The 15306-nt window shown below is 41.3% G+C and overlaps 1 protein-coding gene across 1 annotated transcript in view; it reads right to left on the bottom strand.

The window, feature by feature from the left end:
- Positions 1 to 1183: 1183 nt before the first annotated feature.
- Sesn3 (sestrin 3) overlaps positions 1184 to 15306 on the bottom strand; it is a 56975-nt gene continuing 42852 nt past the window's right edge. Inside the window, exons 7-10 of the mRNA XM_055615476.1 lie at positions 13108 to 13226; positions 12239 to 12429; positions 10322 to 10466; positions 1184 to 8711 (exon numbers count right to left, since the gene is read on the bottom strand). Coding sequence (XP_055471451.1) covers positions 8625 to 8711; positions 10322 to 10466; positions 12239 to 12429; positions 13108 to 13226 — 542 coding nt within the window. The 3' untranslated portion in view covers positions 1184 to 8624. The remainder of the gene's footprint in view (positions 8712 to 10321; positions 10467 to 12238; positions 12430 to 13107; positions 13227 to 15306) is intronic.

The following is a 15306-nucleotide window of genomic DNA, read 5'->3' as shown; positions in this document are numbered from 1 at the left end:
TGCAGTGTACAGTTTTTTAAATCTTGTAATCTATATTCCTAGGTGAGACTGGGTCAGTGGACCATATTTCTTAGGCACCACCTACTAAATCATATGGCCTAGGTAAGACTAGAAAGATATTAAAAAAAATTAGCCAGAGAAGGAAGTTATCTCATTGTTTAAAGCACACGCATGATTTTACACCTTAGTAAAGTGACATAGATAGCACAGGGCAGTAGTCATTCGTATCTGACAAAAAATCTGGCTGAATTAAGGCAGTAAAAGGCAGTATAAAAATGTCAGGAAGCAGAGTTCAAAGTCCCTATGTGCCAAGGAGTCAACTCTTTCCAAGTTATTGTGAGGACTGAATGAGACTGTACTCCGGATGGGACAAAGCCTTAGGTGTGTGGTCTTTGAGTTAGGGATAACCTGTTTCAGAAGGGCTCATCTCAGTTGCCTGCCCCTCTTCTCCCAGGAAAGGACTCCTACTAGCAAGGAGCTCATTCTGTTGACCCCTACAACAGCTGGTATATAGCAGCAAGGTGGTATTTGTTTTGGGGGTGGATTCTTAGGAGTCTCATTGGAAAGCTTTCATAGAAGACCCTACATGCCCCTCCCCATTCTTCCTTGTGTGTTGAGCCTCCTCACCACTCAAAATTACGTAGCCATCAACTTCTCCTTCCTATCCATCCTCCTTCCCTCAGTTAACACCATTCTTTGGGCTTTCTTGACTATGCATTCATAGTCATAGCTGGGTATGCAATGAAACCAGTGCATATCATTCGATTCAGATACGTTTCAGATAGGTACTATCATACTACATGTGAAACTCAGAATCCAAAGAGGTTACATTTACTCCCAATGCCTCCAACGGTACCAGAATATGACAAAAATGGGTTTTAAACTCAGTTCTGACAATGTGTTCAACATCTTCCTCCATTCTAATGATGATATTGGCAATAAGACACACCAATAACATTAACTTGCCTCTTTTGAGAGCACTCTTTAAAAGTAACAGTTGTTCTACATTCTGAACAACTTATGCTACTGAAGATCAAAAGCTAAGAAAGCATGGCTCAAAACCACCAGGGAAAACAGTGATTCCCACAACTCCACCATCTCCCAGAGCACATGTTTCAGTTAATAGGTAGAAGCAAACTGAGGTGAGAATATTCTTCACTGCAAATAATGAAAAAAAGCTGGATCAGTTTTGCCAATTTTATTGAACCAATAAAATTCCTACTAATAACAATGAAATAAATTCTGCAGGTATAAACGTGATACAGTTTAACAAAACCCATTGTTCTGTACCTATAAATAGATTTTCAAAATGTCATAAAAAGTGCAGTTATGAATTGTTAACAGGTTAATACACAGTTCCTTTATTTCAGATGTGTTTGTCTTGATTCACTAACAGTTCCTTCTTTATCTGTTCAAATAATATTACCCATCCCTCAAAAAACAAAAACAATAACAGCAGAACAAGAAGAGAGGCCTTAAAGCACTAGAGTATTACACACAAGCTGGCCATTTGGGCCAGCTTTAGTCAGAACTGTCAAATCAGCAACATAAGAACAAAAATCAAGCCTACTTATACACACAAGAAGCTCTCATGGGTTCTGTCATCTCCATGACTGCCGATGCATGTGGAGGGCATTATGGGTAATCACCACAGTCTACATCTATAGCAGAGCCTGCTTCACTAGAACAAAGGTGAAGTGGCTGTTGATAAAGCTTGCTGTTTTCAGAGTTGAAACTATAGAGAGGAGGCTGCCACCTGACAGTGAACTTGTGGACCCTAAACTGCATCAATAGTCTATTGGAGAAAAAGCTTATCCAAACTTAAAACCATATAGAATAAGAGACTGATATGTGTGTATATGTGTGTGTGTGCATGTGTATGTGTGTGTCTGTGTAGCAGTCTTCAAGATCATCCACCTTACGTTGAGTCCAAAGTCACGTGCTTCATAAAGAAATTTACAGCCACAAAGCACAGGACTACGAAGGTGAAACATCACAGCTTCTGATTACACTGAATATAAAGTACCAAGGAATGCAAGGGTAACTCCGTATTAATACTGATGAATTAAGAACTAGAACAGGTGGTTTCACAGCATGCTACATACGTCACTCACAACGTAAGGAGAAGATGTCTACATGGAAAGTCATGAAGTTGGCATCTGACTTGTGCAACTCAGCTACGGTCTTCGTGTATACATTCATTTATGCAGCTGCCCTGCACAGTCAGGGTTCAGAGGGTTTTCAAGTTCAACTCCTACTTCATAAGTTAGAAGCTACATCCAGTTCTTGCACAGCGAGGAACGTTTCTCTCAGGTTGCAGGAGCTAAGCCAAGTGGCAAGGCCATGTTTCCAAGGTGACCTGACAGGATTCTGGTTTACCTTGACCAGACCGTGTGACTGCCTATTCAATTAGTATGAAAAAGATGCCCACGTGGCCTGGGATTTGCTTTCATGTCCATCTTGTTTTGTGTAAAGTGAGTAAATGTGATGAGAAAGAGGAAGGAAAACTCCGACTTCCTCTCCTGCAGAGACATCAAAATGCAAAAGAAATGCCTTTTACTTTATTAGATGTAAAGCCTGGATCACGTTCTTTCATGGTCAGGGTACCATTAAACTCAGCTTCTATTTTGGGAAACCAGTGAGGGTTGGAAAAGAGATGGTCTCTACTTTATAAAGGAAAATCCTTGGCCACCCAACTAACACATTTCCTTCATCCTACCTTCTGTCCTTTTATCAGACTCAGGAGAACCAGCTAAAGTTTGTAAAGATCAGTTAAGAAATCAGCTTTCTTCTGGATATAATGTGTGTATTTAACTTAGTGGTACCCATTTTACCAGTAAAGACCATAGACTCTCCCTAACATTTTTTCTGTAAAAATGACACATTCATTTGAAGAGGTTACTTGGAGTAAGAAATAGTTTTAGCAAAATTTTCCATACCAAAATTCTTTTTATCATATTTCAATTTCTAATGTTTGTGGTCCTATGGACTATAAAGTGGGGTGCTCGTTTTACATGTTACTTTACAGCACAGGCTGGGGTACCTCTGGGGCTTCCACAGGCATTCCTTTACCTTTCAGTTCTGGCCTTCATGGCAGAGAAGACCGAATTAGTTAAAGCCAAGCGATCACTTCATGATGTATCACTTTCAGTTGCCAAGCCATTGACCAACTAGGCCCCTGCTTCACTTTGGTCCTTAAATGCATTAATTGGGCATTGTTAGGTTGAAATGCTCATGCCTGCGAAGAAAACATCTGAAGACCATTAGAGATCTCAGATCTACACTCCCAAATAGGGCAGGTCAGAGAGCCATCTCCGTGTGAACATGTGTCTCCTGTTAGGAGCCTGGCTGGAGGGACAGAAGCTGCATTCCTGCCTTGGTACAGTGTCCTCCTCCTTAATGACTCCATCTGGACATACACGAAGAGCAGCTAGGGAGATGAAGACTCAAGCAAACACTTTCCTTCTTATCTCTCAAGGTTAAGTTTTCTCCCGGTGGGAACAGGGAAGATTGGGGCTAGAAGCTTAATCAAGTCAAATGCTCATGAACCCAGTTTTGTGGGATTTTTATCTACATTAAACATCAAATAGGATAATACGATTCAATCTGACCTTCTAAACACCTTTCATTAGGTGTCCTCTCTGAGAAGAGTGTGTAAAGGCCCAAACACCACCAGTAATACAGATGTCTGAAACACTGCCTCATTTGTCTACCAGGACTGTCGAACTGAAGAGTTGCAGGCTAGTCTGGACTGCTGAAGAATTTAGCTCTACATTCATGCGAGTGAGACATCACCAGTGTTCACCCTCTAATGCAGACCAAGTTAGGTTAGCAATTCCATCACTCTGAATTCCTGCTAAATGTTAAGTTCTGCACAGTAGAAACAGTTCAATTTCTGTATCATGTATAAATATAAAGGTTCCTACTTTGATAGAAATCAAATGTCTTATGATTTATTCAAAATATGGACTAGTATTACTGAACAATGAGAATGAACCCATGAGAAGGCTGGGTGCTCTGAATTTATAGGCTTTTTGGGGATGAGGTAGAGGAGAACAAGGTATTTTGGCAGCTGGGTGGAGGATATGACCAGCAGTGGGTAGACAGGACACATCGGATGCTGTGACATATCTGGTAAGGTAACAGGTGGATGGAGGAGAGACCTGAAGGAAGCTGGGGAAAGCCGTATTTTTTAATGATGGGGGAAATGTGCTCAGAGAAACACATTCTGGTGATGATCAGAAGGTGGCTGGTGATGCTGGAGTGTGAAAGGCGTGAAGACCCAGACAGGCTTGGGGAGGGGAGGAGTGCCAGTGGTGGCTGAGGCACTTGGAGGAAGAGGAAGGCAGGAAAGGGTGGATGTAGGCTAGTGGGAGCTTCCACCTTTACAGCAGATGCATTCGCCATGGGCAGCCAGAATCTCAGCTCTGGCTCCAAGTGTTCCTGGGAAGTGTTTTCTTCCTCACAGGGCTCAGCCTTGATGCACATCTGCACTCCAGACTTCCCATCAGTCTTTTCTGTTCTTGGTCTTACCTGAGCAGGTGCTGCTTTTTGACAGGGCTAAGTTAGGTGCGGTGCAGGTGCATGGGGTTAGTGCTCTGTGGACTGACTGAGTGCATTCACGTATTGGCCTGCTCTGAGTGCGCATCTGAGTGTCCACAGAGGTACCGGAGGAGTAGTGCAGGCTGATGGCCACTTATGCAGCTTCCAGTTGCATGGGCAAGTAGCTTACAGTGCCCTCTCCACAGAGGAGGTGCCTTTCTGCTTGCTGGTGAGGTACCACTAAGAATGTTTACATAATGCTTATGCAGATCATCTCACAAGTTCTTTATTCCATTGCAAGATGGCCCTTTTCATAGAGAATGAGAGCAGTGATTTAGAATTGTCCTTAAAACATAACACACAGTAAAAACCTCATTTGCCTGTCCCAGCACACCATTTTAGTGGTACACACTGGATTTGTTCTTTTTCCTTATCTTTTGAGTTTAAAAGAGCTTTACTATCATATAGGTATGCAGTTGCCACTGGAAGGGATGACTGTTTTAAGTAGCAATCTACAACTGTTTGTTGATAAATTTACTTTGGTGTGGCATAAAAGTCTAGGATTTTGGATTAGCAAAACCTTCTGAGGTGGGGGAGGAGGCGCTTCCCTGGATGATATCCATTAGATCTTAGAAGCAGGTAGAATCTTTAGGAGACTTAACAAAAACTAGATAGGGTTCTGGTTCAAATTTTATATGACCTTTATATAAATATTACTTGAGTTTTCTCTTTAAAAATAGCCCTGTACAGCTGTGCTATTATTGGGTTTAAAATTGGTTGAAAAGGCCAAGGCTCCGTGTTAGCTACCTCTGATTTACAGAGCACCCTAAGCAGTGGCAAAGTATTCCTTGGGCTGAGACAAGGTATTTATTAAAAAAAAAAAAAAAAGTCCCACCTCAAAAGCCTTTTCCCCTCTGGGTATCACGGAGTTTGCCTGGGGAAGCCTGGCCTGGGAAACTACCTCTCAGGCAGCTGCAGAGCACTCTGACCACTCCCACACTCAAGTGAAGAGCAGACCCACTTACTTTCACGTGTAAGGGTACTTACGTATTTCTTTCTCTTTTTTAATTTTTGAGACAGGGTGTCACTTTGTAGCCCAGGCTGGCCTTGAACTCACTATGTAGCCCAGGCTGGCATCAAAACAACCAACCTCTTGCCTCAGGCTTCCAAGTACTGGGATTACAGGTATGTGCCACCACACCTGACTTCCTTGATGTTTCTGATAATGATTTGAGAAACTGAGAATTAGCATAGATGCTGGCAAATGTGAAACTGAACCATCCAAACCAAGAAGCATCATGGTTATCAGGCTGATTTTAACACAGGAGCAGGGAGTTGAGGGCTTCACAATCAGACGTGCTTTTCACACACTCGCACGCTTATGTTTGGCACAGTGTGAGCCCCGAGTGCAGCTCAGCTTATCACAGGCTCTGTCATTACACTGACTGAGTCAGATAGCTCCTTTAAAAAATATCACATTTCAGTATAAAAAGCTACACTATAAATTACTATATCGTAAATTCAATACTCTGAAAAAAATGCCACCCTGGAAAACCGCATCAGAATTTCAAGTTTGCACTGGGTAAAGAGGGCCGACAGCAAATTCTCAGGGCAGCACACACACTGGGAGTACGTGCTGCAGCGTGGGGGTGGGGCCACCTTCACAAATCAACTTTTTGAGGCTGGCTCACTGAGGTTCATAAATACATTGCTGTGTTTTTATTCACGGTTCCAAGTCCACTTATTTTCCTGATTTTGACTGGTCTGTTGAACTAAAAGGAAGCTTTTCTAGGAGAGAAATCGATTAAAGGCACTAATATTTCCACAGCCCAATCTCTACTTACATTTCTGGGGCAACACAAAACCAAAACCAAAAAGTAAGTGGCTGATTACTTAACCTTTCTTTTCCCTTTTGGTCTAAAGCTTATTCAGGATTCTGTGAGAATTTCTCCTCTTAGTCAATACATCATTCCGTTCACCTGCACAAAAATATGGGGCTATGAAATGAAACAGTTTTCTAACATTTTAAAAAATGCAATAATAAACCATATCATAAACATGAAAGCCTTAAAACTGGGGAAAGCACATGGCCATTTACACTGCTACCTGTGTTTTGCCATTCTTCTAAATACTTTCCTTGTAGTTCAAACGTATCTAAAGAAGAAGGTGAATGCACAGTCCACACACCAAGCAGAACACAAGAAACCTGGCACAGGTTCTCTGAAGAGTCTCTTTAAAGAAACCACCCTGTCTTCCAAAACCTTTTTCCTCACATGGAGGATTTTAAACAAGATCCTGGAGTTTAAAACTACCTATGCTGACAGGTCTACAGCCATCTTTGTTTTCTTCTCTGGATCTAAATTTCAAGGAAAAGGAGCTAACATCTCAGAAAAGGATGGCAGACAGAAGGGGAACACAGTCTAACAGAACACTGGCCCACAGTTCTTTCCTAAGAGGAAAAGTCCACCCACATAATAAGGAAACCCTAAGTGAGTTCCCTCTTGGAGCTCCCTGGATGACGCACTGAGAGACAGGTATGTCCTAGATTAGCATGTATGTGTAAAATGCAAGTCACCTTTCACCAAGCAAAGGTGCACAAGCTGTGCAGCTGTGTCCTCCAGCGCTGTCGCAGCTCTCTAGGCACTTCACTGGTTCATTAACATAATACAAATTAAAGCTATAAACACATACGGTTGTGCTCTCTGAAGATAGTCTAATCAAACAACACAAACTGTTGCAAAAATGTGATTTTTTTGGCAGATTTTTTCTCCCCTATGACTCTTTTTTTTTTTTTAAACTAGTCATCCAAACAGATTTTTTGTGGGGAACGAATGCTTTGGCATGGTGAAATCACTATTCAACCTCAGCAAGGTAAAACTGAAAATGCCTAGCACAATAAAGAAATCTGAAGACCATTTCTTATGGCTCTGTGTAAAAGGACACTTCTGCAGCGACATGATAGGGGGAGCTGAGCTGACTTTTAAACACATTGCACTGTTTTGTTGTTGCTCAATCACATTAATGCACAGAAACACAATTGTTACCTTTGAATAACAAATTACTTAAGCTAGTATAAGAAGAAAATCATGTAAAATAATTTCCAAAAGTATAACAGGAAAAAATAGGGGGCTATTAACTAACTTTCCTTAACTCTCAGAAAAGGAGAATGTGCAAAGAAAAGTTTGGTCAGTGTTGTGTGGGTTTGTGTGTGCCAAGTGTGTGAGCTTAAGCAGCACTGTAGGCACCAGCTACTAGAGGTGACAGGGGACCATAGCCCAGGACTCAAGGAACTGTGCCTAAGTCCATTGCCACAACACAGACAGCCATGTGGGAGAACAGGGCCTCTGTTTTAGAAGACAAAGAAAGTAGCTGAACTTGGCATTTCAGTAGCATGCTATAGAATTCATCATAATTTCACATTAAATTATGGACGATGTCTGCATCACATTTCACGTTATTGCCAATAGCAGTTTAAGAAAAAAATTCAGATAAACAAAACCAGAACAGTGCCTGATGATCTCCTGGGGACACAGGCTGTGCCCCAGAGCAGCTTGGTTCAGCAGCACATGCTTCTCCCTGAACTCGGGACACGTGGGATTTTAGAGTGGTGGAGGACACCATTCTGTGCTGAATGTCGATATCTGAAAAAACAACTGTTTGAGTGGATTGTAAGCACTTTTCCTTATTTTAAAGAAAAATAAAACACATACACATGAACTTCAAAGTACTGAAGTGAAGCATTAACAAACCAGTTCATGATTTATGGTCAGATCTGAAAATCCAACTCTAAGCAACGTAAAGTAGCGCTTGTCAGGGCTACTTCTGCAATTGTTAGCAATGTTAAGCATCATGAAATATAAAACACACCATTGCACATTACAGCCGGAAAACAAAAACAAAAACAATCAAACAACCCCCCAAACCAAACCCTAACAACAGTAACAAAACAAAAACAAAGACCCCAACAGCTAAACTTTGACACTAGAGAACTGAGTAGCTGCTGAGGCTGCATCACAAACAAGTTCTGATGTGAGTCCTGTGTGCGAGGCCTTGACACATGCTGAAACCTTCTTGGAGGTGTTTCAGGTCAGGTGCCGAGTTATCGCACGTAGAGCATAAAGCAGCTCAGCTTGCATCCGAGCTTCCATCAGAAGCAGATTCACGTGGACCTGGAAACCAAACAGCATTGGCTTAGTAACTACACAGCACAGTGGAGTAACCCAGAGGTTTTTAAGTACCATATTTACATAGGCTATGTGCCTGTGTATGCACACATACAAGATGAACACTCAAGCCTGAGGTTGTGGAGATTAAATCTAAATTAAAAATACATCCCTAGCTTTAACGTTAAGCTCTACAGTGAAGATGAAGCTCACCTTGGTGTGTATCAGTATCTGATCTCTCCAGACACCCATCATATGCACAGACTCGGCGCACAGGGTTCCTCTTGTGAAACTCACTCGGCTGAAAGGCTGATGTCAATACATCTATCCTTTCTAAACTGACTACAGGAAAATGTTAGAGTGCTGAATTACCTTATCTCTTCCTATCACTTGAACATGTTGTTGGGCATATTCTCCTGACGAGAATATGCAATCTCTAGAAAGGGAGGAAAATCTATTACAGATAAAAACAGCACAAAGATGCATCAAGGCTGAAAGATGGATGGGTAATCCGCCTGGAGTATGACTGACTTTAAGACTTTAAACATTATTAGAAATGGAGCTAATACATACTTTGCCAAGGCCATACAGATCACCAGGGATCCCAATGGATCCATATGGATCTGTGAGGATCCCAGAAGGATTTTCCTACCTCCAGCTTGGACACTGTAGTATAAAGGAGATTCTTAGATCCAGTGCTTAAAAGGCCTAGGACCTTAAGCCAGATCTGATGTTATAATGTTGCTAAAAGTTCTTAACACTTACTACATTTTAATTTAAATGATAATTCATATATAGTCCATCCACAGATATTCTTCCATGGTAATAGTCACAGCTCACAGGCCTTCACTATAATGGGAAAACACGAAATTAAAGGAGGAACATGTGTTCTGCCAAGAGCTTCTACATGGCAGTGGCTTCTAGGCTGGGTACAATTCCACCCAGCACTCTTTCTTAGTGTGCTTTTCATAGTTAGGATGGTAACTTCACTGGTATTTACATCTAAGCTTTCAGAGGCTGATGTTAAAATTAATGTTACACACTATGCTGGCTAGCATCTCTTGGTATAAGGTAAGGTCACCCGGGAAGAAGGAATTTAATAGAGAAAATGCCTCCGTAGGGATTGGGCTGTGTGAAAGTATGTAGGGCATCTTGGTTGATAATAGATGAGGGATGGCCCAGCTCACTGCGGCTGGTGCCACCCTTGGGCAGGTGGTCTTGGGTGCTATAAAAAAAAAATCAAGCAGGCTGAGCAAACGAGTATGTAGTGTCTTTCACAGCCTCTGCATCATCTTTCTTCCGGGTTCCTGCCCTGACCTCCCTTAGTGGTAGAGTGTGACCTGAGAGGGATAAGCTGGAATAAGCTCTTCCTCCCCAGCTGCTTTTTGTCATGGTGTTTTATCACAGCAAGAGAAACCTTAGCCAAGACATAGAGCATGTTAGATAGAGCACGCATTACAATGTTGTGAATAGTCAATACACTTTCGATTAAGAAAACATAAAACCAATAGATAGTTCAATTGCAGCAACTTAATAATACAGCCTTCCCTGCTGCATGGCTGAAAACTGTCATGCTGAACATGTGTCTTTGAGGTGTGCTTGGTGATGACACTGACCTTCTCTGAGTGTGTGAACTGCCGCCAGTAGCTGTCATACATGCGCTTCGTGGTTCTCTCAGGGTAGCAGGTCACTGTCTTGATGTAAACCTTCAGGCTTCGTTCAAGTAACTGGTTGACTTCCCCATAGTCATAGTCATCATACCTGTAAGTGACAGCACTATGACATGAAACCCAAGCTTCACTGCTTAGACCTTGATACTCAATGGCATCATAAGCAAAGCTAGTCATAAGAAAGTATTTCCCAGGTGCCTGGCATGTCATGCATCCTTCTTGTTACTGGAATTCTGAGGTGAACAGGAGGAATAAAATCCACCCCTAATCTCACAGAGCTTAAACTATTAAAGTGTAAAGAGAAAAATACTAGAGAGCAAACAGGTAGTTTGTAGGTAGTTATACTACTTAGAGAAACATGGATTTGCAGCATGAGGGGAGGAGAGAGCTGTGATTTTTAAACAGAGCAGGCAGGTGTTCTCTGAGAGAAGCATTTTAGAAAATACAAGAAGGTAGTGAATGAGCAAGAGTAAGGCTGGCCAGGAAAGGCTAATGTTGAGTGTTCCTAGTCAGAGGGTGAAAACCTGTGTCTAACATATGGGTACAAGTCAGACACCTCAGACTGATGGAACAGAAAAACAGCCTTAATCTAAAAACCAGAATTCTGAATACTCCCAAAATCCAAAGCCCTGGGAGTAAGCAACCACATTTAGGGTTTGGGGGCATTTTTTGATTTTTCTTTTGCAATGATGGAGACCAAACCCAGGCTCTGAACACACAAGACAAGCGTTCTAGCTCCAGCTTCCAGATGCTTTTCAGGTTAGGGGTGCTGGCCCTGTGGAGTTGTTTATATAATACATTGCATTATGAGCTTGTTTGTTAGGAACTTCATGGTGCTTTGCTTAAAACTATAGAGAAGGCTGCTGAACAAACTGAATCCCAGTGGGTTTCAGTCTATAAAGCTTTCTTTTATCAGAGAGGATGTGGATGTGTTTATAACTATAGATCTAGCTCATAAGTCTGAGGAGCCCAGCAGACTTTCCTGACTAGACCTTGCCACTCCTCCCTCCTGTATCTACCATCCTCCCCAAGTAATTTCTTCAATTTAGAAGCTGTTAACTCATGATCTAACCATCTCATCTTGGTGCTTTTGAGAGTAGCTGAGCTTTGGGAAGACAGAGTCTATCCTAGCTTCATTGGTGCTTGAAGTACAATTCTTTCGCAAACTAAACACACAGACTTTAATTCGTTATTGCTTTCTGAATAGACACTTTTTTTCCTTCCCAAACTGACTTCTTCTTTCAGGAAGGATTCTTAGTTCTACTTATTCCCACACCATTGTAAAGTATTACTTTTGTACTTGTGTCATCATCAAGATCTACAACACATCCATCCATCCATCTATCTATCTATCTATCTATCTATCTATCTATCTATCTATCTATCTTTATCATCATCATCATCTAAACTTAAATGTTCATGTACATGTACAATGTTGTGCATGTGTGGAAGCCAGAGGTCAAAGCTCAGCACTGTTCTTCAGATGCCGTCCACCTTATTTTTGGGATAGGTTTTCTTGCTGGGACTTTGGGGCTTGACAATTAGGAAGGCTGGCTGGCCAATGAGCCCTAGGAATCCTGTCCCTACTTCCCAAAGTTGGGGTTACAAGTGTACATTTATGTAGGTGCTGGGGACTGAACTCAGGTCCTAATGCTCTCTTGACAAGTGTTTACCAACTGAGCCATCTCCCTAAGTCCCAGACTCGTAACAAGTTAAATGAAGAAAATGATCTCTAAGATGGAATTAAGTATTAAATTAGGTAGTTTTTCTCTGAGAAAGATGTACCCCAAACAGGCTATAAGTAAAATAAATTCTTGAATTTCTACTTAGAAGTGTATAAAACTGCCTGTACAGTGAACATACCTGATTCCAAACATACAGTGAACATAGTTGAACAAAGCTCTGCGCAGCGTGGTTGTGTCAACATCCTCATGCGAAGCCATTGTGTTGTAGGTGAGATTGTAGACCATTCGAAACTTCTCATCCAGGAGATGTCCAATGTCAGAGTAAAGCCTGTTCACCAATGAGAACCCATGATTTTCCCAGGTGTAGTCCTGGAAGCAGAAAAAGTACCCACTTACAAAATGGACATTCTCTGTTTTTTATTTTTAAAATAAAATAAAACTATTGAAGAAAGATAGTGGGGAGCATTTCTAATTCAGTTCTAGCATGGCAGCTTTACCAGGAACGCTTCTTGTCAGGCTGAAGAGAGCAGAGCCAGAGTGCTATCTCACAGGTTCCAGGGCTTGGCATGTTTGTGGCCACCTCGTCTAGACAGGCACTGTGCACACACTACACTTTATCTCAAAGGACCCACAAGTTCTTGACTATGCCAACAAACTTACTTAGGCATGAAGGAGTCCGAATTCAGCTCCTCTCCCCCACTGAATCCATTACACTGTGGGAGGCTGGTCTTAAAGCACAAACTATTAGTGTAGTCATATCTCAAAATGCCTTGCTATAAAGTGTCATATCGTTTGATTTCTTCCCTGCCCCTCCAAAAATGTCACAAGCATATGTAACTATCCTGCTTAATGCAGGCAAACTAAAGCAAGCATACGGGTTCTTGGTGACTTCCTACGGGTGAACATGTTGAAATAATTACCTTCCTATCAGGACATCAAATAGACTTGGTTGTTGGCTACTTTAGAAGCCACTTTATTTATGTTTCAACAGTTATCCCTTGGACAGGCAGAACTCTCTAGTTGCTCTAAGTTAAAAGCGCTGTGTACCTGGGCTCGGAATGTTGGCAAATGTTCTTCTCCTCGCCTGGCAAAGTCTTCATACCCAAAACCTGGGTCTTCGATGTATCGAGAAACATCAGCCGTTATGATCATGTCGTCTTCAAAATCTAAGGGACAATGAAGGCACTCAGAAGACCCAGGCAGCTAAGACGATGAGCCCAAGCCCTGGCTCCCTCTACTTTTTAGGTTTTCAAAAGTGACAGTGTTATCTATTTGGTTTATGTTCACATAAAATATCTGGATACTGGTGAAGTTCTAAGTATAATTTCCTTACCAAATATTGGGTATTACTATTTAATTATAGTTATATAGACAAAAAAACCCAACTAAATTGAAATACGTAAACAATAGTAGAAAAGATCAATATGTCAGATTTACTGCTTTGAAACAGAAGCTCAGGCTTGGGAACATAAGGTTTAAATCTTGTCTGATTTCTCCGAGGGATAAAGTGGAGCATGGGGAAAGAGAAAGAAGAAGGAAGACGATGAGTGCTTTTGAAGATGTGTCTTTTAAAAGTATATCTGATTCTTAACAGAAAAAAATCCTTTCACTCTAGTTTAGTGTCAGCTTCCAGAAGGCAAGCCAGTCAAGAGATGAGGCATGGTGTCCTGAAAAGAGAGGCCTTCTGGGTGTCTCGCTAGCCTTTCTGTGCACCCTGAACACTCACCCCAGCTTGAGCATGCGTGTGCGAGCAGAACGCTCCAGTGGTGTCAAGGGAGCTGATGAGGTTGTGGTCAGAGCACCACCCCAGAGTGCAAGGATACTAGGGAGGAAACACTGGTATTTACAATAGCTCTGCATGCTCGATGGTAAAGACCCACTACTGAGGAACTGTAAATGGTTAATGCTCATACTTTTAAAGCTGAAGACGATTTTCTTCTAACTCATTGTTTTTAAGATTAGTGTGTCTTTGCAATTACTTCCCCCCACATGATTTCAACTATTAACAGTGAACAAACAAGGTTTGTTTTCTCTATTCCATAAATGAATATATTACTCTCAAAATAAAAAGTAGTTCCTATGTAAGGAATAATTTTTTTGTAAATAATTTAATATTAAATTAATTCAGTCTTTAATAAGTAATAAATATTGGATAGAGTAAGCATAGTATTATAGTATAATTTAAAAACTGTAATTCTTATCTGGGTAAAATTTTTAGAAGTTTGAGAAACAATTATGCAAATTCTTCTTAAAGACTTTATATGAAAATTCTAACAAGACAAAATCTCCTTTCTAATCTTTAAATTGCAGTCATTGAATAATTGAGATGCATGAGAAGAGCAGGGAAGATGGAATTCCTAGGCTGCACAATGTTGAGCACACTGAATTCTCTTCATCACTCAGGCAGAGGAGAAACTGACTCCTGCTGAGTACTTCCTGTGTAGCAGATGTGGCATATGCCCATAACAGCCACATTTTCCTTTATTTCACTGTGTTAAAGAGAGGGCTCCACTTAAGACACAAGTTACTGCCCTGACCTGAAGCTTTTCTTTCTCTTGTTCTTTTTCTTCCTCCAGTGCTGGGCATGGATCCCAAGCCCTTGTGCATACCAGGCAAGTACTCCACCCAGGAACTCTGTCACCAGTGCCAAAAGCTTCTAAGTGAGTTTTCTCTATGGGAAATTGTGGGCTTTCTGTAACCCAAACTCACAGCCACTGATTCTCCTACAGTCCAGATTCCATTCAAATGAACATTAGCACAGCAATGCCATTTTTGAAGCATCAGCTCCTGACTCAAAGAGGTCATGCTTTCTTTCATCCTCCCCATCACACCATAATCAAAATGACAAAACGTGTAAAAATGTGATCACAGTCAGATAAGCCTAGTAGGAAAACTAGACTTTTGTGCATTGCAAAGGAAAATCCAATTGAGAATCAGTACTGAACTGTCAGGTTCCCCCAGCCCCTTGCCAGTGTCCCTGGACTTGCTCACACTGGACTTGATTGTCATAATGTTTCCTGTGCCTTTGATTCTAGTTTTTATTTTACTTACATATAATTTTAAACTTTAATTTCAAAATAAATAGCAACTAACCATATAAAAGTGTTTCCTAGGAAAAACCTCATAGCTTAGAGGCAGCAGTAGATAAGACCTGTTTTCTAAGTAATCTGTCCATAGAAGGGATATAGGAAGGTCCCTCAACCACTTAGGTTTTACTCTGCTGGGTCTTAAGCATTCTTCCAGTGT

The sequence above is a fragment of the Psammomys obesus genome, unplaced genomic scaffold (assembly GCF_907164565.1).
Source record: "Psammomys obesus unplaced genomic scaffold, mPsaObe1.curated_primary_1811, whole genome shotgun sequence".
NCBI classification, from domain to species: Eukaryota; Metazoa; Chordata; class Mammalia; order Rodentia; family Muridae; genus Psammomys; species Psammomys obesus.
The sequence above is the reverse complement of the archived record's forward strand: the minus strand, read 5'-3'. Positions and strand labels throughout refer to the sequence as shown.